The sequence below is a fragment of the Sphaerodactylus townsendi genome, linkage group LG07, assembly GCF_021028975.2.
Source record: "Sphaerodactylus townsendi isolate TG3544 linkage group LG07, MPM_Stown_v2.3, whole genome shotgun sequence".
Lineage (NCBI taxonomy): Eukaryota > Metazoa > Chordata > Lepidosauria > Squamata > Sphaerodactylidae > Sphaerodactylus > Sphaerodactylus townsendi.
Genome location: NC_059431.1, coordinates 105,971,075 through 105,997,410, shown reverse-complemented (window position 1 = coordinate 105,997,410; position 26,336 = coordinate 105,971,075). Strand labels below are relative to the sequence as shown.

The window sequence follows — 26,336 nt, the reverse complement described above, 5'->3', positions numbered from 1 at the left end:
TGGTTTGCCATTTCCTTCCTTTGTAGAGCATTCCTTGGTGGTCTCTCTTCTAAGTACTGACCTTGCTTATATTCCAAGTTCTGATGAGATCAAGCTATACCATGCCACCTACCCTCCCCCAAGCCTTCATAAACCATTCAATTCTGATTAGTTAGATCTCTGAGTTTGTATCTTCTTATTGATGTGTCTTTTACCCACAAAGGGAAAATTGATGTGTCTTTACCCACAGACAAGGGAAAATTAACTGCTGATTCCACAGTTCTCTCCAGAAATATGTAGATGGGCTTCATTTCTTAGATCAGCATTTCCTCCAATTTCATCTCATTCTCCGGAGCAGTGGTCACTCTGACAGGCCCCTTCTGCACATGCAGAATAATACACTTTCAATCCACTTCCACAATTGTTTGAAAGTGGATTTTGCTATTCCACACAGTAAAATCCAGCTGCAAAGTGCATTGAAAATGGATTAAAAGTGCATTGGTCTGCATGTGCGGAAGGGACCTGATAGAGACTGCCTGGATGGTTGCATGGAAGGTGATTATTCACCTAGCAGCATTACCTGAGATCCAGGGAGATCTGCACTCGGTGAATTTCTGCCCGGTACTTACCTGTTACAGTCACAGCACCTTTGTCATGATAAAATAGTGGCAACCTTATTCATGCCTAGTATCCCAAACAGACTTTACCTCTACATTGCTTTGTTGCATGTTCTGTTTTTGTGCTCATTTTCTAAGGGCTAGAAGATGGTTTCTGTAAGTACAGACTCGAGGACGTAATTAAAAATAATGAGATGTTATGGCTCTGTGCTTTGTGTGCTCTGAATAGGTGGGTAGGGTCTAGCAAGAAGTCTATAATTCCCCTGCCCTCTATCTTAGTATTGATTGGTCAGCCAGACCTTTCAATAAGGTTTATATTCTAGACTGAGAGAAGCAAGTTCACAAGTCATTGCTCTGACACTTTACCTTGAGAAGATTTCTTCAGTTACCTCAGGAGGTTTTGGGGAATATTTTTTTTTCACAAGAGAAGTGAAGGTAAAATTTGTTTTCCTCTTCTGCTATGGATGCGCTTCAGTTAAGGTTGTATTCCAAAAGGGTTTCTGTTTCTTTAAGAAATATGGTAGGAGAAAGCAATATGATTTGGTACAGTCTCTCCCTTTGCATTAGTTCAGTAAAGTGAAAAGTTGTACCTGATTGATTTTATTCTGCTTCAGACTAGAGGGTGTGTAAAACCACCTCTGAGAAATATGACACTAATCTGGCTTTGGCTCATCAAAATCTGGGGCTCATTCCGCACATGCAGAATAATGCACTTCCAAACTGCTTTCAGTGCTCTTTGAAGCTGTGCAGAATAGCAAAATCCACTTGCAAACAGTTGTGAAAGTGGTTTGAAAATGCATTATTTTGCGTGTGCGGAAGGGGCCTGGCTTTGGCTCACCAAAATCATGAGTATTGGTGTTAAAAATACCACATAACTCTTCAGTTACCTAATATGGCTACCCCAGTTGGAATTTAGCTCTGGGAAATGTGTAAGAAAGTTTTAGCTTTCCTCAGTGTCGCTTATGCATTTTATTCTATCCACATAAGAATCTCCAGATCTGTTCCAAGTACAATGCCTGCACTATCCTTTTTGGAATATGGTCATGAGCTAGCTAGGAATAGATAGATTGGCATTGCTTTTAATATCTGCATGCTCTTTCTGAACCCTTTTGCTGATAAGGCTGTGAATTTGTGACAGAAGCTACTGTTTAGGGAAGAAAAAATGGCAGGCTGCGAGACTGTGCTCTGCACAAGTCTGTTGCATATTCATTCTGACTGCAACCTTTATGAAAAAAATCCCAGTTTTTGTGAAGAGAATATAGGCTTTGGTTTAGTAAGACCTTATTCTTGGGTGATGAGTCCTTCTGGATATAAGCCCAGAATGTATAATGTCAATAGAACAAGCAGCATCTGGTGAGGCTATTCACGAGTGTGAATTGTTTAATGGCATGGAGGTAGGTGGTAGGAAGCAAAAGCATTTTTCTGCTGTCAGAAGCAACTGAGGCATGGAACGAGCATGCTCTTGCTGACTGTCTAGAAGCCCTGGGTAGAGATCTAGAGTGCCAATGTCAGCAGGGGCTGCATACTGATGAAGGAATCTTCCCTTGCCTTTTCCACTACCTACCAATAATAGTTGATCACATATGTTTCTGCCTGTCTCCTTTAAGGCCTCTTAGGAGCAAAAGCTGATCGCCATCAGCAAGCCATTCCTGGATGCCTTTGGCTATGGCAACGGTAGACAAGACTTCTGCATCTTTAATGTGCAGCTTTGGTGTGCCCCTTTCCACTTCTGCACATGCAGAATAATGCGCTTTCAATACACTTTGCAGCTGGATTTTACTGTGCGGAACAGCAAAATCCACTTGCAAACAATTGTGAAAGTGGATTGAAAGTGCATTATTCTGCATGTGTGGAAGGGGCTTTGGGATGGAAACATGAAACATGCCTCGTGTTTGAATTTCCCTGACGTCTGACTGCTGGTGTTTTTGTAAATTAAAAAAAACAAAAAACAGAGGCACACATCTATCTCAGTGACTCATTTAGAGACACAGTGGGTTACCTCCATGAAAATAAGTAATATTTTCTCTGCAGTGGTTGTCAACAGAGCATCCATAAGCTCTCCCATTTTAGACAGTCGTTAGAAAACAGGTGCATTGAGCATCTCTCTGAAGATGTTGTTTACATCTAGTGGGGTACTTTTTTTTTTTCAAATGATGTTCATGTGCCTAATAGTTTTAGTAGCTGCACAAAGGAAAGAGCAACTTCTGTTCTGCCAGTAAACATGTGGAAATCCTGTCTTCTGCTGAATGCCAGGGCTCAAGAAGATGGCCATGATACCACCACCCCCCTCAAAAAAGCAAAAAAAAATCTAGAAATGTAATGTTAAATCTGTTTTCTTTACACTCAGGATTTTCTTCTGGGAGCAGCAGTGGCGTAGGAGGTTAAGAGCTCATGTATCTAATCTGGAGGAACCGGGTTTGATTCCCAGCTCTGCCGCCTGAGCTGTGGAGGCTTATCTGGGGAATTCAGATTAGTCTGTACACTCTCACACATGCCAGCTGGGTGACCTTGGGCTAGTCACAGCTTCTTGGAGCTCTCTCAGCCCCACCTGCCTCACAGGGTGTTTGTTGTGAGGGGGGAAGGGCAAGGAGATTGTAAGCCCCTTTGAGTCTCCTGCAGGAGAGAAAGGGGGGATATAAATCAGAACTCTTCTTCTTCTTCTTCTTCTTCTTCTTCTTCTACTTCTTCTTCTTCTTCTTCTTCTTCTTCTTCTTCTTCTTCTTCTTCTTCTTCTTCTTCTTCTTCTTCTTCTTCTTCTTCTTCTTCTTCTTCTTCTTCTTCTTCTTCTTCTGCTGAAGGGGCTCCAATAATATATGATGATGATTATACTGCCTTTAAAAATAATGGAAGAAGAAAATGAAAAAGGAGACTGTTTATGATCTATATCATAATTTAAATTGATTACATCTCTGAAGTTTGTATCGCTGGTTTTAGCATAATGGGATTCTTTAAAAAAAGTATTACATTTCAGTGGAGAACCAATTTGCCAATTCTTCTTAAATGATAATGTTTTCAAAACAAACTCTACTGTAGAGTCGCTGTAAGAATCAGCTGGCCCATAATTTGGGTCGATGTGATATTTGTGTGGGCTGAATCACTGTGTACTGTGTTTCAATTCCAGGTCCAGGTCCTCATCAGAAAAAAGTCCTTCAGGCAGTTTTTTGCTCCAGATAACATCACAGATATGAAACGATGGATACTTGTCTCATGTCTACTGGAAATATGCTCTGCTATGCCGGTAATTCAAATACACCTTTCATCAAACTGCTGACAGTGTATCAAACTAGAGAAGACTCAGTCTTATACATGTGATAGGTTGGAATTTTAAGAATGCTGTCCTGGGTTTAGATAAATTGGACCTTGCTTCTCAGCAGACCTGATTAGGATTGCTCCCATATGATGGCTCTCAGGTTGATTGTCCACTGCGAAGTATTGAATTTTGTGACGAAGATCCACTAGAGCACCACACTGCTGATCTTTTAAAGTGGGTGGAGAGCCACTTTAATAATCTGAAGGACCAAATTAGAAAGAAACCAAATTAGAAAGAAAAAGGGATTGCAAGTACCCCCCCCCCCACCACCAGGGAGATTGCCTGGCTGAGGGTCTGAGGGTGCTGCTGCCCCCGCTGTCCCCATAGCTACCTGAGCTGTTTCCCAGAGGCAGAGAGAGGAGAAAGAGAGCCCAGGACAGGCAAAGCCAATGGCATTACTACGGCATTATTACGGTGTTACTATTGCATTATTATGGCGTTATCACGGCATTATAACTTGAGGGAAAGTGGTAAAAGGCCGTCATCGTCGTTGGGGGGACTCTGGCCACCCTGATAGATGGGGAGGGGTTGATGGTGCTGCAGGAGCAGCCGTCAGCTGGGGTGGGATGGAGGCAGCCGGGTGGGGTCAGCAGCCACATTATAACGGTCATTGCCGGCATTATAACAGTGTTATTACAGCATTATAACGTGTGGGAAAGCGGTAAAAGGTCATCACCGTCATTGGGGGGACTCTGGCTGCCCTGATAGAGGGAGAGGGGCTGACGGTGCTGCAGGAGCAGCCCTCAGCTGGGGTGGGAGGGAGGCAGCCAGATGGGGTCAGCAGCTGCGTTATAACGGCCATTGCCGGCATTATTACGCCGTTATTATGGTGTTATAACGGCATTATAATGGTGTTATAACGGTGTTATATAGTCGTTATGACCGCATGGGGGAAAGGGGTAAAAGGCCGTCACCGTCGTTGGGGGGACTCTGGCCGCCGTGATAGACAGGGAGGGGTTGAAGGTGCTGCAGGAGCAGTCGTCAGCTGGGATGGAAAGGAGGCAGCCAGGTGGGGTCAGCAGCCATGTTATAACGGCCATTGCCAGCGTTATTACGGCATTATTGTGGTGTTATGACGCCGTTATGATGATGGTATAACTTGGGGGAAAGGGTTAAAAGGCCATAATCATCATTGGGGGGGACTCTGGCCACCCTGCTAGATGGGGAGGGGCTGACGGGGCTGCAGGAGCAGCCTTCAGCTGGGGTGGGAAGGAGGCAGCTGGGTGGGGTCAGCAGCCGCATTATAACGGCCATTGCCAGCATTATTACAGAGTTATAACGTCATTATTGTGGAGTTATAATGGCGTTATTACAGTGTTATAACATGGGGGAAAGGGGTAAAAGGCCATCACCGTCATTGAGGGGACTTTGGCTTCCCTGATAGATGGGGAGGGGCTGACGGGGCTGCAGGAGCAGCCTTCAGCAGGGTTGGGAGGGAGGCAGCCGGGTGGGGTCAGCAGCCGCATTATAACGGCCATTGCCAGCGTTATTACGGAGTTATAACGGTGTTATAACGGCGTTATAACGGCATTTAAACAGCGTTATAACGGCGTTTAAACAGCGTTATAACGGCATTATAACGGTGTTATAAAGGCATTATTACAGTGTTATAATGTGGGGAAAGGGGTAAAAGGCCATCACCGTCGTTGGGGGGACACTGGCCACCCTGATAAACTGGGAGGGGCTGACGGTTCTGTAGGAGCAGCCGTCAGCTGGGGTGGGAGGTAGGCAGCCGGGTGGGGTCAGCAGCCGCGTTATAACGGCCATTGCCAGCATTATTACGGCATTATTATGCCATTATAACGGCATTATTATGGCATTATTACAGCGTTATTACAGCATTATAACGTGGGGGAAGGGGGTAAAAGGCCGTCACTGTCGTTGGGGGGACTCTAGCTGCCCTGATAGATGGGGAAGTGCTGATGGTGCTGCTGGAGCAGCCCTCAGCTGGGATGGGAGGGAGGTAGCCGGGTGGGGTCAGCAGCCATGTTATAACAGCCATTGCCAGTGTTATTACGTCGTTATTATGTCGTTATTATGGCATTATTACGGAGTTATAACAGTGTTTAAACAGCGTTATAACAGTGTTATTACAACGTTATTACAGCGTTATTACAGCGTTATAACAAGGGGGAAAGGTGTAAAAGGCCAGCAATGTCGTTGGGGGGACACTGGCCGCCCTGATATACCGGGAGGAGCTGACGGTGCTGTAGGAGCAGCCCTCAGCTGGGGTGGGAGGTAGGCAGCCGGGTGGGGTCAGCAGACACACTATAACTGCCATTGCCAGCGTTATTACGGCTTTATTATGCCATTAATATTACGGCGTTAATATGGCATTATTACAGCGTTATTACAGCGTTATAACGTAGGGGAAAGGGGTAAAAGGCCATCACCATTGTTGGGGGGACTCTGGCCGCCCTGATAGATGGGGAGGGGCTGACGGTGCTGCAGGAACAGCCCTCAGCTGGGGTGGGAGGGAGGCAGCCGGGTGGGGTCAGCAGTCGCATTATAACAGCCATTGCCGGCGTTATTATGGTGTTATTACGGAGTTATAACGGCGTTACAACAGCGTTATTACAGTGTTATAACGTGGGGGAAAGGGGTAAAAGGCCGTCACCATCGTTGGGGGGACTCTGGCAGCCCTGATAGACGGGGAGGGGTTGACGGTGCTGCAGGAACAGCCCTCAGCTGGGGTGGGTGGGATGCAGCCGGGTGGGGTCAGCAGCCGCATTATAACTGCCATTGCCAGCGTCATTATGGCATTATCACAGCGTTATAACAACGTTATTATGGCGTTATAACAGCGTTATTATGACGTTATAACATGGGGGAAAGGGGTAAAAGGCCGTCATCATTGTTGGGGGGACTCTGGCTGCCCTGGTATGTGGGAAAAAATGAGATCCTGGGCCCCTTCCCTCCCTTAACCCTAACCCTAATTGTTCCCATAGGGTATGTGGGAAAAAGAGTAGATGCTGAGCCCCTTCCCTCCTTTAAACCCAACCCTAATTTTTCCCATAGGGTATGTGGGAAATAACGAGATGCTGTGCCTTTTCCCTCCCTTAACCCTACCCCTAATTCTTCCCATAGGGTATGTGGGAAAAAATGAGATGCCAGGTCCCTTCCCTCCCTTAACCCTAACCCTAACCCCAGCAGCGCCACCTTGGGTTGCAGACCCCCCCAGCAGCCCCGGTGAGCTCCAGGGGCTTTCCTGGGGGATGGCAGCCTGGCTGAGTCCAGGTAAGAAATACGATGTCAGGTTTTAAAGGAGTTATTACCTGTAGCCCTGCAAAGTTGCACTCGTTGGGGCTGTTTGATGGAGAGGCGGAGGTGGGAATTCTTTGCTTCTGCATTGCCAAGGAGAGCAGGAGCACATGGGGAAAGACTTGCACGTGGATCTTGGAAGGTTTACTTCAGAGTACATTAATGTCAGCTAAGCACATTGGCCTCTGAGCAAACATGAATTTCTGAGCATGATTGGGACCTGGGCCTGGAGACAGGGCAACTGGCACAATGGCAAAGGCAACATAGGCTTTTTCTGCACAGCACAAATAAAACACCTTGCAGACATTTTAAAAAGAACTCTTTGGGCTTTTTTTGTCCACAAAGTGCGGAAAAATGAAGTGTTGCCAGGGAAAATGGTTCTCGCGCCTGCCATTTCCTTTAGCTACAGCAGTTCTCCGTGATACCCACCATTTGATGAGTGTTTCCCATGCATATTTCCTAAACTGGCATTGGGGCCACCCACTATCTCAGCATTTAAAGTACATGAATAAATGAAGTTTTGCCTGGTGATTCCAGGAACATGCTGTTTCCCTCCTTTTTTCTGTTTTTTTTTGTTCTCAATGAGATGCCTTCAAAGCTATTCAGACTTGATATGAGAATCAGCAATATGTGTAGAATTTGAGTCTGTATTTGAATTTGAATCTTCGAAGGCATCACGTTGAAAAGGGGGTGAGGAGAAGGAAAAATGACATGTCCCCAGAATAACCCAGCAAAACGAAGTTTATTCATGTACTTTTAAATGCTGAAAAGCAGGCAGCCATGATGCCAGCTGAGGAAACATTAATGGGAAACACTCAGCAAATGGCGGGCGGCACAGAAAATCCTTGCAGCTGAAGAAAATGGCGAGCGCAAGTGGTAGAGAAAACATAAGTGAGAGCTTTGAAATTGGGTGGGAAAAATAAGATATTTCCTGAGCTTCACACAGTAAGCAGGAAACATCTTGACACCATCTTGGTGAAAAAGATCGCTAATTTAGCATTTTCTAAATACAACAGGTTGAGCAGAAATAAAACATCCTGAAGATGATTTGGGGGAAAAAGCTGTGCAGAGTTCTTCCCCAAAACACTTCTATTTAGGCTTTCAGGATGTTTTATTTGTGCTGTGCAGAAAAAAAAACATAATGAATGCTTCATCATGTGTATATTTGAACATCAGTATGGCCTCATACTTCATTGTAGATCTGTGAATGAGGAGGAAAGCATTATGGGTTATGAATATTTACCACCCAGTTAAATGTCTGATCTCTTATCCTGATAGTTTATTGAGAGTGCCTTCTATGACTCATCAAGGGACTTACCATAGCTTTCAGGTTAATGTTTGGGAAAGGTCTCTGAGAAAAATAAAACAGAATTCTCCTGCAGCCTCCTCCCCCAAAACCCCTGGTTGCACACAGAATCAAAGTAAGAATTGTCATGATGTACCCACATGCTCAGTTACAGTGGCACAGAACTTTATAGAGAACATATTACATGAATTATTGGTCAGGCTATCTGGATACTTGATGGTTTGATGCAGAGCCAGCGTAATGTAGTGCTTAAGAGCAGGTGCTAGGGTTGGTCGATACCCAAAAAAGTCGGTAAAATTCGGATTTGGATGTTTAGGGGCATAAAATGATCTGTATGCCCGAATCTGAATCATAACCGATTCGGACATGCCCAAAAATTCAGGTAAATCTGAAAAATTCAGGTCCGTTTTCTTTTTTAATTTTTTTTCCGTGTTTTTACACGTTTGGACCTGAAAGGGCGCAATTTTAAAGCTAGCAGCACCAAACTTTCAGGATATGCTAATAAAAGGCACTGACTGACTGATTTCATTCGGATTCTCCCCAAGTTTGGCGAAGTTTGCTTCAGGGAGGCCAAAGTTATTGACCCCGAAAGGCGGTGCCCCCATCCCCCATTGTTTGCAATGGGAGCTAACAGGAGATGGGGCTATACCTTTGGGGGTCAATAACTTTGGCCCCCCTGAACCAAACTTCACCAAACTTGGAGAGTATCATCAGGACAGCCTCCAGGTGATACTCCAAAATTCTGGTGCCACTATCTAGAAAAATGCGCCCCTGACAGGCAAGAAATTTTCCCAGATTCTGTGCTCTGCAGTGACTTCACTCCATTGCAGCCAATGGGAAATTTCTGGGGGAGGGCTGTGGGGTGCCAGCAAATCAAGGAAACAGGTGATGAGAGTGACTGTGGGTGAGTAGGGTATGTTTTTTGGGGGAGTCTGCTTTTTCGGGGGTTGGAAACTGAGTGGGAAGTGCAGCTGGGGCAGAGGGAGGGAAGGCTTCAGTTGGGGACTTGGGAGGGAAGTTGTTTTAGTCGGACGGCTTTTTGGAGGGCTTTTTTCCTTTTTAAAAAAAGTTGGACCATCCGAGGCCCGATTCAGTAATGGTGCCAAATCAAACGCCATCAATTTGGATGGCTCCAATTTGGACGCCACTGCTTCAGACCTGGTTCAGTCCGAATCTGTCCGAATCGGAGGCGATTCAGACCTAACTGTTGATTTGGCCGAGCCGAATCGCCAACCCTAAATGACTACAAACAAATCAGTTATCTTGCATGTAGGTTTTTTATTACTGTTTTTCAGGCTGCATCAAGTGTTATTTTCTTCAGGAATATATTATCTGACTCATGTTTAAAAGAGTCAGTGTCACACAAGAGCATCCTTATCAACTGCAAAGACACACAATCTCTTGAATGGCTTGCATCATGTGTAGGCTGGCAGCCCATCTATTAAGCTTACACCGCATCCTTGAGTAATATTGACAAGCTTTTGACACATATTTAAAGCCACACTTGGTACAATGCTTCCAGGGTTGAAATTATGAAAAAACAGAGTAGCTTGTGCTTGAGTCTGCTTGGGGAATCATAGATACGGCACTTTAAAAGTACATGTCAGACAATCTCAATAACAGTATGGCATTATACTATGCTGGGGTGCCCCTGCTCTCCCAACCTTTTCCTCCTCCAAGCTCGACTCACAAATCTGCAGGAATTTTCCAAACCAGAATGGCCAACTCACTGGGGCCATACTAGTCAAACAATTTTTAAAATTATTTCTGAAGGCTTTATTAATAGGGTTTTACTCAGAATTTCCTCAGTCGTTTGGTGCCTATTTCAATGCTCAAAGGAAGAGTAGTAGATAAATAAATGCTTATTATTCCTTCAAGCTCTTTCAATGCATAACTAAATCTATTGGTGTGCCATTAAGCAGAAAAGAATGGACATGTAAATAGAATCCATTTAAATATTTATTCGCTGTATATTAATTTTGGCTCCTAAATAGCTGACCTGAGCTGTTAAGGACTTTGAAGTCTGAATTAGAACTTGAGAATAAACATGCTCTCTTTTTTATCATTCCTTTAGTATGCTCGGCACTATACCTATGCTGATCCATTCCACATTTGGATGCACAATTTCCTTCCATCACATTCATCACCACCTTATTGGGGGAAGCGAAGACTTCATGAGCATGATACTCAACAGGTGGGCCATTCTTGCTGTGATAACTCCAGAAAGTTGTGGCAAAATGAGAAATAGCTTAAACTAAACATGCATGTTATGTTTCCCGATATTTCCCAACATGTGTGACAATTTTCCAACTGAATTAAAAAAAATATCTTCAGAAACGTTCACTAAACATCAAGTTATTTACATGTGTCTGGTTGTTGTCTGGGATTTACAAAAGCAACTCATTGGAATAAAAGGTAGCAGCAAAGAGCCCTCACAATTTTACCACACATTGACAGTCACCATTTGGAAGCTGTGAAAGTTCTAGACCAGTGTCTTGAGACTGTGGTCAAGTGACCAAGGGTAAACAAACTAAAGGTTAATTCAGAGAAGATGGATGTGATGATGGTTGAGGAGGCAGAATGTTTGGCTGGTGTTTATCTACCAGACTTAGATGAGGTTAAGCTCTCCTGGACCTTATTTGTTAATGGGTTAACAAGTCAGAAGTGTTGCATCTAGCTTGTAAGCTTATTTAGCCTGTGCTATATGATTCATGCTACCATAATCTCTAGATTGGACCACTGTAACATGGTACACATAGGGCTGCCTTTGAAGATGGGTCAGAAGTTTCACTTGGTGCAAAAGTGAGACTCTTGCCTGGAGTCAGCTGCTTGGAATACATCACTCTAGTATTTGGTCAACTGTGATGATTACCTGTTTTTCTCCAGGCCAATTCACATTGTTGGTTATTACATTTAAAGCCTTTCACAGTCTGGGATTCTCACGCTTGTTGACCCCATTTGCCAGTACAACCCAATGTACCAGATGTGTTCTTCAGACTCCCTTTCCCTCATGATTGTCCAATGTCCATGCATCAACTGCTAGGTGATATGCTTTTTCCATTGGGAGTGTGTGTGTGAATGGGTGCAGAGGGTGCATTCCCTCGCTACATTTAAGATGGTCTGTAATGCAGTTTTATTCTAATTAAGATCAGTTAAGATTGTAACCATCAGTTGGCTAGTTCCAACTTTCCCTCTAGTGAAAGATGGAGGAAGGGTCTCTTCTCACCACCAAAAAGACTACGGCAGAGGTCACAGGACATGCATAGTCAGATGCCATTCAAGACAGGGGCTGTAATGAAAGTAAGCAGGAAAGCTGGTGGGATCCAACCTACTATCTTGTGTCTAGAACAGGGGTCTGCAACCTGTGGCTCTCCAGATGTTCATGAACTACAATTCCCATCAGCCCCTGCCAGCATGGCCAATTGGCCGTGCTGACAGGGGCTGATGGGAATTGTAGTTCATGAACATCTGGAGAGCCGCAGGTTGCAGACCCCAGGTCTAGAATAACAATGTAAGTTCACAAAGCCATTTAATAGAGAATAGGTGTAACTGGAATTTGTAGCTGCTGCTGCAAGAATTTAATGTTTTTGTCATTGTCTCTGATGTAAACAAAAAAGAATTTGAAGTACGTACTATATATGAAAGAAGAATCTCCAGGCTGTGCCTTTAATGCCTTTGATTTTTTATGAGTACATTTTAATTGCTTTGTGTTATCATCTTAGCTGCAAGCCGCACTGAACAGGCCTCTGGAGAGGTAGTGTAAAATTTTTCTAAATAAATAAAACATTTACCCAGTAATTAGGACTGCGGTTAGACATATTAAGATGGTTCTTTGGAGTCCTGGTAGAATCAGTGCATTATTCTTCGAGTTGTAAGACAACTTTTTAAAAAAGTTGATGATGTTCGATGAACCACCATTGTGAACATAATATGATTTCATCCTTTTCCTGACGACTATTTATCCTCCCATCACTCCACAGTATGAATATACAATGCCAGTTCACCCTCCTCCTCTGCCATCACAGCAAACTCCCCTTCAGCAAACAGGATTGCAGGAGCAATTTCCCTTCCTACTGACAAACCAAATTCCATATACTACAAGGCAAGTTCAACTTCAACAGTATGAGATACAGCCACCATTTCTACAGCCAGAAGGACATCATCCAGTTGTTCCACAACTTTTGCCACAAGACCGGCAAACACAACAGGTCAGTTTTTATAGAAATCTGACATATATATCCAAAACCCAGCCATATAAAAGAGAATTTTCAGGGACTCTAGAGCTTTAACCAAAAACCCCATGGCCTATGGAGGGGGGCATAGCCAAAGATCCTTCACCAGGCACAGAATAGAACAAAAGTGTGCAACATTAGATAAAATAAGAACGTACAGTTCCAATAATTAGCAGTCAGAATGGACCCTCTTGTTTGGCCAGCCTAGGTATAAATATTAGGAAGAAGAAGAGTTTGGATTGATATCCCCCCTTTCTCTCCTGCAGGAGACTCAAAGGGGCTGACAATCTCCTTGCCCTTCCCCCCTCACAACAAACACCCTGTGAGATAGGTGGGGCTGAGAAAGCTCCGAGAAGCTGTGACCAGCCCAAGGTCACCCAGCTGGCGTGTGTGGGAGTGTACAGGCTAATCTGAATTCCCCAGATAAGCCTCCACAGCTCAGGCGGCAGAGCTGGGAATCAAACCCGGTTCCTCCAGATTAGATACACGAGCTCTTAACCTCCTACGCCACTGCTGATCCCAGCAGTGTCTTTTTCTGTCTTTTTCTATCAATAAAGCACACCTTCTACAGGTGCATTTTAGACTCTGCAGGTTGGATCCAACCAAGTTTTCTGCTAGTGATAAAGGGAGAACGACCAAAAGGCTATGCTGGGACAAAAGCAATGTGTGATGAAGACTGTAAAAAGGAGGGTAACTGAGATTGAGAAACAAAATGGATCCAACCCAATCTTGTTCAGTTCCAGCAGACTCTTTTTTAGGGTAGCTGCTCCCTGTCCGGGGGGGGGGGGGCGCGGTAGCAGCTGAATTAGATAACAAAAGTGCATGCGGGTTTAAGTGCCTGTTACGTCTGAATTTTGACCCAGACTTAAATTTTGTAAATTGTCTGGCTTTAATCTATCATCTTTTGACATACAGTTACCATTTCAAGAATACTCTGGGACACTGGGTCAAACAGTAAGTATGCTTTTTATGGCTTAGCTCTCTAGCTTGCTAAAATTTACCAATTTTCATTTCACATGAGATAAAAATAAATACGAGCTGGCACATTACGGTGGCTAGAAATGTGAGATGGAAAGATCACCGCTGGAACCTTACGCCATATGTAAATTCATTAGGTGGCCACTGGCAAGCTGTTGTTTTCTCAGCCCTAATGCAGAGTCAACCATTCAAGTCTTTAAAAAAGATTACTTAGGGGCTTTCCCCACTGACAGAGTTGCGCAGAATGGGAGAGTCGTGGCGGGCAGAAAGCGCATGTAACTGTAAACTGTAAAAACTGTTAAAAAAAGAACACTCCCGTTTCCTGCAGTAACACAAGTGCCAATCACGATCGAGGAGCGAAACAGCCACCAAGATGATCCCGCCCACTTAGCTTGGTTCCAGGGGGCCAACTCAGTTGCTGTGGGGGCAGCCTGGAATCGCCCTCCACTGAAGGGAACCGAGTTGATCCTTCTGTAGTGGGGAAAGCCTCTTAGATAATGTATATTAGGTTTTGTGCAAAAATAGCTATTTACAAATAAGTAATTGTTATTTGTTTCTTTGATTCTATTTTCTTTTTATTAGCTTACAAAGAGTGCCATCCAAAGGGTGGGTTTGCTTGTGGGACCAGGGTGCAGCCCTTCCCAGGGCACCTGCCTCGGTGGAGAGGTGATTCTGCTGGTGTGCAGCCACAGCAGCTGCCCCCCCTCCCAGTTCTAGGATGCCATGTTGGATGCTGTGCCAGCATCCTGGGGCCCCTGCCACTGCTGCCAGTTTAGTGTGGGCAGGCCTGGGATGTGGCCAGAGGAGAAGCCGATGTTATGCCGGCAGGCCACAGTTCAGATTTAAGCCATCAAAAAGGTTGTGTAAGTCTATTGCGGCCCATAGGGACTTCTTGGTAGTGGGGAGGCTTTTTCAGTTTGTGAGCTTCTCCATGATGCCAGGAAGCCTCTATGGCAGTGGCGGGGGGTGGCACCAGGGGCCCCTGCCTCCATTTGGACGGGGCTGCTCATTTATATCTCACTTTTCATGCCCTCAAAAAGCCCACAAGGTGGCCAACAAATGAAAACATACTTGATAAAAATCACATTTTAAAACCATTACAACCAATCCCCAAAACAATTAAAACTATTAAAACCCAAGCTAAATGGATCTGGAGACATAAAATCAACAATTTCAACATTGGGCAAGAAGAAGGGGTGATGAATGCCGAACAATACAAAAAAATGTGATGATTAACCTTCTTTGATACTTGTGCATATACTGAAGCTCCTATCTGTGTATGTTTAATGTGTTCTTTCACTGGGTGCTTTTCACCTTCCTCTCTTTGTAAAGATCTACCCAAGTTTTCCTGGAACCCCACAGGATCCGGTGCAACAGCCACAGCAACGATCTGTAAGTTTACGTTCCAGATATTTCACACAAACTAGACCAAAGACAGTCCTATTCTGGGTACATTGATCAAGTAGGTTCCCCTGAGACATAGGCTCATTCCGCACATGCAGAATAATGCACTTTCAAACTGCTTTCAGTGCTCTTTGAAGCTATGCGGAATAGCAAAATCTACTTGCAAACAGTTGTGGAAGTGGTTTGAAAACGCATTATTTTGCGTGTGCAGAAGGGGCCAAAGTTAGTCATTCCCATCAGTCCTTCTGGGGGGCAAGGTGGACCCTACCAGCTTGATTTTGCTGTGAAGGGGATTCCCAGGTAGCAGATCGTCTTCATGTGGTAAGGTCTTCTCAACTAGAGGCATGCTGCATGGCTAGGTTTGGAGATTCGGGTGCAGCAGACACTGGATTCGGCCTGAATCTGTGTGAATTCAGGCATGTTCGGGTCAAAATTAGCCTGAATATGTCCTGCCTGAATATGAATGATTTTGAATGCAAGGTATTCAGGCTTTTTTGGGGGTATTTTTGGTGTTTTTTCACATTTTAGCCTGCAGGGGGTGCATTTTTAAAGCTAGCAGCACCAAATGATACCCCCTGAGTTTAGTGAAGTTTGGTTCTGAGGAGCCAATGTTATGGACTCTCAAAGTGGTAACCCCATCTTCTGTTAGCTCCCATTGGAAACAATGAAGGATAGTGGCATTCCCTTTGGGGGTCCATAACTTTGGAACCGCTGGACCAAACTTCACCAAACCTAGGTGGTATCATAAGGACAGTCTTCGAATGAGACTCTGAAATTTTTGGTGCTGCTAGCTTTAAAAATGCACCCCCTGCAGGCACAAACATGATGGACCTGAATTTTTTGGGTATACCTGAATATTCGGGTATATCCGAATATGTTGTTTGTCTTATTCAGGCATACAGATAATTTTATGCCCAAATAAATCCAAATCTGAATTTTACCGAATTTCTAGGGTATTGACCAAGCCTATGCATGGCCTGAGGATCCATCACAAATCTTTGCTGCTCCAAGCCCAGGTAGCTGATGGCCACCAGGATCATCAGAAACAAAATGCCATGAGAATACAGGTAGCAAGGGTAGAGAGGGAGACAGTGGCCCTTTCCAAACAAGTCAATGAAAATGTTTGCAACACATTTTCAATCCTCGTTTGTTCGCACTCTCCCCTCGAAATGCTTCGTAGTTGCCATTTTGTAATTTTTCCTTTAAAATGATTCTTTGTGGATTTGATGATTCAGTGTTGTGCATTGCAATTTGCCATAGCTTGTGCAAGCAATACCTCATAGATTTCATCTTCCAAAATAACACACACACACCCCGAACTGATGAAAATAAGCAGGCGAGACAGAAGAGAGTAAGTTTAGAAAATGGCACTGAGAAGGAAGTCTGGAGACTGCAGAGAGGCACGAGAAGCATCTTAAAGAGATTACACAGCAAGTCAAACCATTTTGAATACCTTTCAGCAAAAGGATCACTGTTTTTGAGGATGCATTTAAAACGTTTTCAGCCTGGAAATAAAACATTTTGAGGTTAAAACTATGCTGAAGTCCTCAGAGTGAAAATTTTATTTCCCTCCTCAAAACATTTTTAAGTGTCTGTGAGGAAAGGAGGTGTATGGTTTCAGCAGCTGGAACAATTGGAGTGAGCCACTCAGTACACCTGCCTGTTCACACAAGGCCTTTTTCTTTGGCTGCTTCTATCATTTATAAATAAACACACATCTCTGTGGTGCACCCAGCCTGATTATTTTTAAAGGTTGCGTAACAAAAGAATTGGCTTGCCCAGAAGACACCCCTCCTTCCTAAAACCCAGCCCTGTCAACGAGCACTAACACTGAATGCAATTACATTTCTATCTATCTATCTATCTATCTATCTATCTATCTATCTATCTATCTATCTATCTATCTATCTATCTATCTATCTATCTATCTATCTATCTATCTATCTATCTATCTATCTATCTATCTATCTATCTATCTATCTATCTATCTATCTATCTATCTATCTATCTATCTATCTATCTATCTATCTATCTATAATTAAATTTATATACCGCCCACCCCTGGAGGGCTCTGGGCAGTGTACAACATAAAACAAAATAACAAAGAGAACTCGATCAGAAAAAGTTAATAGAAGTATAGAATGGCTCTAACCTTAAAATAACTAAACCCACTTAAAATGCAGCAATAAACTATAGATAGCGTCCAACAGTCTAAAAACCCCACCCTTGGAGAGGGGAACGGCGGGTCCCATAGATGTAATAGGGACCACCTAAAGTAGGAGAAGAGGGGCGCCCTTGACTAATCATGCTTAATTCAGTCAAGGTGGCCAGGAATATTAATAATCTGTGTACGAATGGAAGATCACAGTCACTGACATGCCTTCTTGTACCTCTGTTACACTAAAATGTTATTGATGTTGACTGTCATCATTTCTCTCAAAAAATCTGTGGAAATGTACTCTGGTAAGGTGCTGAAAATTCCTTGCTGGAGATCCCTACACCCCCTCCCTGACCCCTCTGAATAGAGGGAATGACTTTAACCAATGCAAATTGTGTACATAAGCTCTCTTTGAACCTTTTTACATGGTTATTATTGAGGACAGGCTGCTGACCCAAATGGGCAGTCTGACTGATCTAAACTGGCTATTCTTCTCTCCGTTCTAAATATGCTAGTGTCCCATTAAAATGATAAACAACTCTCCTAAACCAAACTCTCTTCATTAAACCTATTCCTTTCTTTTATCTAGGTTTATCCAAATTTGTTCTACCTGCCTTATGTAGCAAACCAAGGAGTACCGGTAAGAATTTGACATCTCTATACAGCTGATGGATGAAATCTCCATCTTTATGGTGGTGTGGGGGAGGCCAATTTGTTACAAGAACTGGGGGCCAGAGAACAACTTTGCGTGCTCTGCCCTCAAGACATGTGGAATCCCCCCAGCCCTGGAAATTGGGCCACCCAGCATCAGGACAAAGGAAAAACTTTTATTCTAGTACAATGGAATCTAGTGAAGCTTTGTATTTTATCCCCAGAGGAGAAAAAATGTAAAAGAAGAAAAAAAGGGAACACTCAGGGATGACGATGAAAGCAAACCATTCCTTATGATCCCAGTACCTTGCAAATAGGACAGGTTTCTCATACCCCATGTTGCTGGTCAGAAGGACACTTTTCAGCAGGCAGCTATATTGGCCCTCAGCTGAAGAGCAAGCTTCAAGTCCAGTTGCCCCTCAAAGACCTGCAAGATCAACAAGATGTCCAGAGTTCTGAGTTCAAGCACTCTTTCTCAGATATGAATCATGAAAGTTTCTGACAAATGGAGCTTTTACTCTCAAAAGGTTATGCTCTGGAAAGCTTGTTGGTCTTTAAGGTGCTACTGGACTCAACTTTTGTTCTGCAAAACTCACTAGATCATCTCTACACAGCTCCACCCAATCACCTGCATAATCTTCTTCTTTTGTAAGTCACAGCAAAATCCAGGCCATGTGTCCTCTAAAAAGGTTAAAAACAAATGCAGCTATTCAAACATCAGGGATTTAGTATTTACTGACATTAACATGACTCTACGATCAGAAGCCACATATTTCAGCTTCTTAAATTGAATGTAAGGATTATAAACAGGCATATGAATTTGTTCACTGTTCAGCAGTGTCTCAAAGTCAAGAAAAGAACATAACATGCAATCCTATATAGAGTTACCCCAGTATCAGTGAGGTTAGATTGCTAGTGACAAGATATCTGTCTGCCTGCCCTCCACATTCAGAAAGACTACCAAGGAAGATTCTGCAAGGAGGAAGGCAATGGCAAACCACCTTTGCTTCTCACTTGCCTTGGAAGCCCCTTGCTGAGGTTGGAATAAGTTATCTGACATTAGATTACACTTCATTCATTCATTCATTCATTCATTCATTCATTCTTTCTTTCTTTCTTTCTTTCTTTCTTTCTTTCTTTCTTTCTTTCTTTCTTTCTTTCTTTCTTTCTTTCTTTCTTTCTTTCTTTCTTTCTTTCTTTCTTTCTTTCTTTCTTTCTATATCCCGCCAAATCTCTCATAGGACTCGGGACGGCTTTACACATACACACACTCACTCACATTTTATTACACCCTTTCTCCATGGAGTTTAGGGTAGCACACATGGTTTTCCCTTCTTTAGGGCCCCTTCCGCACATGCAAAATAATGCATTTTCAAACCACTTTCACAACTGTTTGCAAGTGGATTTTGCTATTCCGCACAGCTTTAAAGAGCACTGAAAGCAGTTTGAAAATGCATTATTCTGCATGTGCGGAATGAGCCTAGGTTACCCTTGAACAACCATGTGAGAGTAGTTATCACAGATCATAGTTTTGGGTGCCCACCATTGTTCTGGGTGTCTACTTGCTGCATTACCAAAACACCCGTTCCTCAAAGCACAGAGCTGGTCCTCATTATCTTCTACTTTACTGGAGCAGGAGATAGTTCAAAGACTTTAGGAAGCCTATGTTTGGTATCTGCAGGTAACAGTCATTTGGAAACCACTAAACCTGCAAAGCTGGATACTCAGCTTGGAACTTCCTAGCATTTTGTAACTGCTCTGCCCTTACACCCATGTTATGATTGGTCCTTCCTCATAGCATGCATTTAGGGGTGACACCCATTACTCTTTCTCAAAATTTCAGAAGTTCTTAAAGGTTCAACAAGGTTGGGTTCCTGTGGGTTACTGAGGAAAAGAGTGACTTGCTCTAGTATGCCTCATGGCCCTGGCCAAGGAGTCTTCAACCCTAGTCTAGCAACTACACTGCATTATAGTGTAATAATCATCTGGATACTCATTGTATCAACCCTGAAGAGTGGAAGGCTGAATCAATCTTTGGCAGGCGAGCTGAAATCAACTTTCATTGGGATCAAACTCAACTAGTAAGAACAGCATGGACCACTTCACTGCAGTTTATCACTCTGTGCCACGGGGCTCCTACATTACATTGGCTTGCTGTATATATCACGAATAGGGTGTAAACATTCTAACAGTGTTGCCAAGCTCCAGGTGAGATCTGGAGCTCTCCCAGAATGACAGCTGATCTCCAGCCCACAGAAAAAAAGTTTCCCTGGAGCAAATGGCAGCTTTAGAGGGTAAACTCACAACTCTGATGAGCTCTCTTTGCCCCCCCCCAACTCTGCCCCTCCCAGGTTCTCTTCCCCCCCCCCCCATCTCCAGGAATTTACCAATTCAAAGCTGGCAACCCTCATTGTAAAACAAAGGAGTTTTTCATACTATGTAAATCTGGACAGGAGCAACTCTTTCCTGATATGTGGTTTATTTACATATTCCTTAGGGCGCTCCTGCCAGATTAGGAATAGTAAGCTCAGAAGAAATGCAGGTAGGTAAAAATAATAATAATAATGGGGGGATTTGCACTTCCTCTGTGAAAGGATCAGCAGTTCCTCTCTCCAAGGATCTCATACTACAAACAAAATGTTCTCATACCTTCATAAAACCGGAATCTGACAGACTATCAACTAAAGTCTCTATTATTTACTCAGGGGAAGTGGTAGGCTATGAATCCAACCCCAGGTTTAATTACTGGGGGTGGAAGGGAGACACCACGCACAAGATAGCACAGAAAAAAACTTAAAAATGTACCAATGCATGAACTAAAACAATAAGCTCTCTGAGCCCCACCCACCACACAGGATGTTTGTTGTGGTGGGCGGGGAGGAGTTTGTAAGCTCCTTTGAGTCTCCTTACAGGACAGAAAGGCGGGGGGGTATAAATCCAAACTATTCTTCTTCTAAAACAAAATTTAAAAAATACAAATGTAAAAAGTAGAAGCAGCAGGTAACTGTAGGAAGCAATCGCAGCCTTTAAAAACTGCATCATCAAGGCAGGTATACCTGTCTGTTGAAAAGGTCCCAAGATAAACTCAAAAGTGAAAGTACCAAGAATGTAGTCTCAAGGACCAAGTAGTCTCACCTCTGGATAGTTGGTTCCCAAACAAGAGCATAAGTTATCAATGCAAGTAAATTCCAAGCTATATAGATCAGAGACTTATAAGCGTTGATTGTAAACAAGATCAACTGTGACCTTCATTTGGAAATGTGAATTAGAGAAGATAAGCAGAGATCACAAGTCCCTTGAATAAGCAATGGAGCTAAACAATGGCTCTTTCTGCATGGCATAAGTAAAACGTCTTGAGGAAGTAAAAAGAAGTGTTTTGAAGAAGAGCACTGCACAATTTTTTCCCCAAGGCATCTTCAGGATCTTTTATTTCTGCTCAACTCAGGATTTTCCCCGAAAACACTAAATTAGTTGGGTGCTGTGTGGTTTCCGGGCTGTATGGCCGTGTTCTGGCCGTGTTCTAACTAAATTAGTTATCTTTCCCTCCCAAGATGATTCCTGCTTGCTATGTGGAGAGCAGGAAATATCTTATTTTTCCAGCCCAATTTCAAAGTTCTTCTACTTTCATTTTTGCCACAGCCTGCACCCACCATTTTCTCCTGCTTATGAGTCTCCATCCCACCCAACATCTGCTGAAGGTTTGCGACAGATGTTTCCTCTGCTTGCAGGTCATTTGCCTGCGATTTTACTGTATAAAGTACATGATTAATGTTAGTTCGGATTGGTGATCCCGTACGTGTGTCGTTTTTCCTTTTTTTGTTTTGAGGGAGGTGCTTTTGAAGATGGGATGGCACGATGCAAGAATCTGCGATACGTACATATTTTGAGATGTCGTAGCTTCAAAGACCCCTGCCTCAAAACAAAAACAACAAAAAGGAAAAATAATACACGCACAGGATCGCCAGTCCAGACTAACTTCATTTGTGTACTTTATACAGTGAAATTGCAAGGTGGATGACCTACAAGCAAAGGAAATCTCTATTGCAAACCTTCAACAAATGGCGGGCGGGATGGAGAATCCCAAGAGGGAGAAAATGGCAGGGGTGTGAGTGAGAGCTAGTGGGGGAGGGGGGGGAGAACCACTTTCCCTGGCAATGCTTTTTTGTCTGCTCTATGAAAACAACGTGAGATCCAGACTTTAGCTTATTTCTACTGATGCAGCTGATTTCAGACTGAAATCCAGAATGAACAGAAAAGACCAAAGTTGTCAATAAAATCCTCATAATAAAATCATAACATCAAAACCCATGCACAGATTTTGTAAGCTAACATAAGCGTGAATGGCATGCCAAGGAGTTCAAAGAATGTAGAGGCCAAAATAAATTAAATATAGAGCAATCCAGAGATAGACAAGCCCTTCTAAACTGCATTGATGCTTATGGAAGAGATTAGCAGTGCTATCCTAAACAGTGGTGGTGGGGTTTTTTTTGGGGGGGGGGGGAGGGAGTTGGCCGACAAGTCACAGTTGACTTATGGTGACTCTGTAGGGTTTTCTAGGCAAAAGATGTTTGGAGGTGGTTTGTTATTGCTATTGGAGGTGGTTTGCTATTGCTATGCCACATCACAAGCCTGGTATTCCTTGTGGAGGTTTCCCAACCAAATACTAACTAGAGTCAGGGCTGAGATAACTGGCTCACGGTCACCCAGAAAGCTTTCATAGCATGAGTGGGGATTTGAACCTGGGTTTCCTAGTCCCTAGTCCAACACTTTAACCACTATACCATGCTGACGGTAGCAGAGTTACACCATTCTAAATCATTTGAAGAGTTTAGAAAGGTGGAACTCTGCTTAGGATTTCACTGTTAACCACATGTTGAATTCTCCCATTGGAAATTGGAAGATCTAAGAATGCTCAACTTGACTGGTTTATTTTTTTTCCAAAGGATTTCATAGATTGCTAGTATTGTCTAGTCTGTCTGGAGTTCTGCCATTCATGCAGTAGAACAATTCCATAGGTGTATTAATTTAGGCGTGAACCTAACTAATTTGCTAATGCCATCTTTCCACCTAGTCATGGTCCCTTTTGCAAGGGACCGCCTTCTGCTCTTTGCATAAAAATGCATATAAATTGTCCTAATGAGTCTGTTATTCAGCCCAAGTGAATTATCTGTCTGTGTTACTCTGCCAGGAAACTATAGGTTACATCAAATATGTAGCAGCCAGCAATGACAACCACAAGTTCAATTCTAACGTCTAGAACACTTTCTTCATGTCCTGGTGTCATAACATTGTGTGTTTCATTGCCTTCCACCAGCAAATGTTGCAGAGCTAAGGAAAAGAAAGGTACAATGTTCTAACAGCAGCATAAGCTTGCTGTCTGCAATTGCTTGCCTCCGCTCCAGCGACTGGCAGTAGAAATATTAAGTGAAAAATAATTATAGTGCTACGTCATTTCTGGTGAAAACCCAGAAGTGATGTCATGCCTCTCTAGGAATCGTCAGACATTCTGTAGTAAAACCAGAGTGTTTCCCAGAATTCCTAAAAAGACATGATGTCACTTCCAGGTTTTCCACAGAAGTAACAGAACATTAATGTGCCCCCATGTCCCATACCCTTGAACTCTTGCTGGCTATCAGCTGTTGGCTGGCAAACCTAAATGATATGAAGGTGGGGCATGGGGGTGGTGGGGGAGGAGGAATTAACCACACAGTTATCATTTTCAGTGACAGCTACACATTTAATTGCTTGTATAGAACTGGTCAGGGATGTTCATACTCCTCTGCTCATATTGCAAGGGCTAGTACAGGCAGGAAAAAAAAACAGTGCAAGTATTTAAACAGGGCTCCCAGCTTAGATGAAATATTTCTTTCCCCCTGAAAAGTAATGTCAAAACAAGGGATTTGAAATAGTTTTGATCGTTCATTAAATGTGCCATGATATTTTTCCAGGGTGGTGGGCTTGGTGCAACAGCCTATCGAGCCATGAGCCCAAATCTCTTCTCCATGGGTTCTGGATTTGGAAATCCACCACAGAACAGACTAGGCCAGCCGGGCGATTACACTGTCGAAGACGATCAGCTTGGGATAACAGAACAGCCTGACATTGCGGGGGGAGCTAACCCTTCTGGCAATGGGAATAACGGTGTCTCTGTCAACGGCAACAACCTTGGAGGGGCTTTGTCCAACATCAACAGCAACCTGATGAACCCTGCTGGGCAGAGTAAAGGACCTGCAGGCCTGCCCCAAGCTACCATCAGCCCACTAGCGACTCAAGGCCTCTCCGACAGCTTCGTGCCTTTTGAGGCTGACACTCCTATGCCGCTGGATCCCACCATGTCCCCTGACGTCTTATTCACACCCCAGACAGGATATGAGGCCGGTCAGCCCCAAATAGGTCAGGATGGATGGCACTTTCAAGAACCCTGAAGAGGCCTCAAGGAAAACGCCACACCTGTGTGTATCCCTCAGAAATGTCCCGTGCTTGATGCGCTGGCTTAGGAGGACTATTGCTCTTTTGGTGTACGAGCACCAAAGCGTTCCGTGCGCTATTATAAATGTAAGCAGCTTGCAGCAGCAATGATGTAACCTTTCTTTTGCGTTTTACATTTCACATTTGGAACAGTATGGGGGGGAGGTGCCATATACTGGAGAAAACATATATTAAAAATAGATTCTCAACTGGTGTTTTGCTGAGATTTTGTACCTTTTGTTTATAAGCTTTTATTTACATATGCTTTAAACCCTTGCATGACTGCTGCTTTGAGGAATTATTATTTATGTAAGCTTTGGCTTTAGAGACCAGAAATGCTCTCAAGGGCCCCTTCCGCACACGCAAAATAATGCGTTTTCAAACCACTTTCACAACTGTTTGCAAGTGGATTTTGCCATTCCGCACAGCTTCAAAGAGCACTGGAAGCAGTTTGAAAGTGTATTATTCGGCATGTGCGGAAGGAGCCAAGGTTTATAAGCAGCTTCACTAAACTGGAGTCTCCAACTCTCATTAGATGGCTGGGTGCATTGCATTGATTTACTTAGGCAGTGTGCAATAAACCTTTATTTAACCATGTTAACGTTTCTGTTGCTTTTTTTTTTAATAAAGAGAATCTCGATTAAATAGATAGCGCCACGGCCAGAATGTTTACAATTTGCAAATAAGGCTGGTGGAGCATCTCCTTCCCTAAATATTTTCTTTTTTTTCCTATTTCCCTTTGCTCAAACTTACTTCTAAGTTCCTGGTCAGTAGCTCATCTTGCTAGTTGACCTTTCTGAGAAGGAGTTGAGGGGTGGAGGATAAAAACTGGGAATTCAGAGAACGACCTAAGACTATTGTTGCAACACTCTAGCACATAGGTGACTAGTCCTCCAGATATTATGCAACACTCTAGCACATAGGTCACAGTCCTCCAGGTATTATGGACTACAGTTCCCATCATCCCCTGCAACCATCATGCTGGCATGGGATGATGGGAACTGTAGTCCATAACATCTGGAGGGCCGCGAGTTTGACACCTGTGCTCTAGCAATATTGAGACATTTTAGAGCCACTTACAAAAAGAAAATAAAACCACTTGTCTTGAGGAGGGGTGGGGCAGGGAGTTGTTCGACCAGGTTTGACAGGAATGCCCTGTCAAGTGAGACCTTGTGGGAATTATCCCAATTTCACAGACCCTGCAAGGCAGAGCTGTTCAGTCAGGCCTACACCTGAGAGAAGCAAAGTGGGACACATCCATCTTAGCTGGTCTCCTGACCCTCTGCAGAACATACAAGAAGGTCACCAGATGATTCCAGGAAATAAAGCTCTATTCAGAGGTGGGATCCAGCAGGTTCTCACAGGTTCCCGAGAGTAGGTTACTAATTATTTGTGTGTGCCGAGAGGGTTGGTGATTGGTGATTTTGCCATGTGATTTTTGCCTTAGTTACGCCCCTCCTCTCAGCAGTAGCGTGCAGAACTTGAAGCAGTCTAGCAGGAGGTGCACTGGCGTGTGTGGCAGCCTGCGCCTGCGTGCATTCGTTTCCCGCCCAAGGACTGGCGCAGCGGCTGCATCCTTGCCACAGCCCCGCCCAGGAATGCCCCACCCCCGGAATGCCCGGCCAGGCCCCGTTGTGCCCCGCCCAGCCCCATTGGCACTATGCCACAGTTTGAATCCCACCACCACAGGAACCTGTTACTAAAATTTTTGGATCCCACCACTGGCTCTATTATTATGTCAGTGGAAGAAATGGGTCTGATGTATATAGTTTTACATAGTTATATATTTTATTATTTTAGATTATATTGCTTATGTGTACTTTTATTGTATTATGCAGACATTATGAGCCACTCTGAGCCCACTTTGGTGGGGAAGAGTGGGGTACTAAAACTAATAAACATAAACAATGTAAACACCACAGTCCAGTCATCAAAAAGTGAGTTGGAAGTGGGTGGAAGTGGACAGGACAAA

At 43.7% G+C, this 26,336-nt stretch overlaps 1 protein-coding gene across 2 annotated transcripts; it reads left to right on the top strand.

Annotated features, from left to right (window-relative positions):
* The first annotated feature begins 897 nt into the window (after positions 1 to 897).
* Positions 898 to 24,961, top strand: AMBN (ameloblastin). 2 transcript variants are annotated; one of them, XM_048502864.1, is made up of 9 exons: positions 898 to 1,031; positions 3,718 to 3,834; positions 10,548 to 10,667; positions 12,454 to 12,681; positions 13,621 to 13,659; positions 15,016 to 15,075; positions 17,835 to 17,885; positions 20,394 to 20,438; positions 23,845 to 24,961. In XM_048502864.1, exons 2-9 carry the CDS (start codon positions 3,781 to 3,783, stop codon positions 24,319 to 24,321), a joined length of 1,074 nt encoding a protein of 357 aa, XP_048358821.1. In that variant the 5' UTR covers positions 898 to 1,031; positions 3,718 to 3,780; the 3' UTR covers positions 24,322 to 24,961. The 2 variants fall into 2 exon arrangements, with proteins under 2 accessions (XP_048358821.1, XP_048358822.1); XM_048502865.1 differs by lacking the exon at positions 20,394 to 20,438.
* The last annotated feature ends 1,375 nt before the right edge of the window (positions 24,962 to 26,336 follow it).

Excerpts from the sequence above, each read along its gene's own strand:
- AMBN (XM_048502864.1), top strand. The coding sequence starts at position 3,781 with ATGAAACGATGGATACTTGTCTCATGTCTACTGGAAATATGCTCTGCT. Across the intron at positions 17,886-20,393 it reads TAGCAAACCAAGGAGTACCG|GGCGCTCCTGCCAGATTAGG; the intron begins GTAAGAATTTGA and ends CATATTCCTTAG. Across the intron at positions 20,439-23,844 it reads TAAGCTCAGAAGAAATGCAG|GGTGGTGGGCTTGGTGCAAC; the intron begins GTAGGTAAAAAT and ends ATATTTTTCCAG.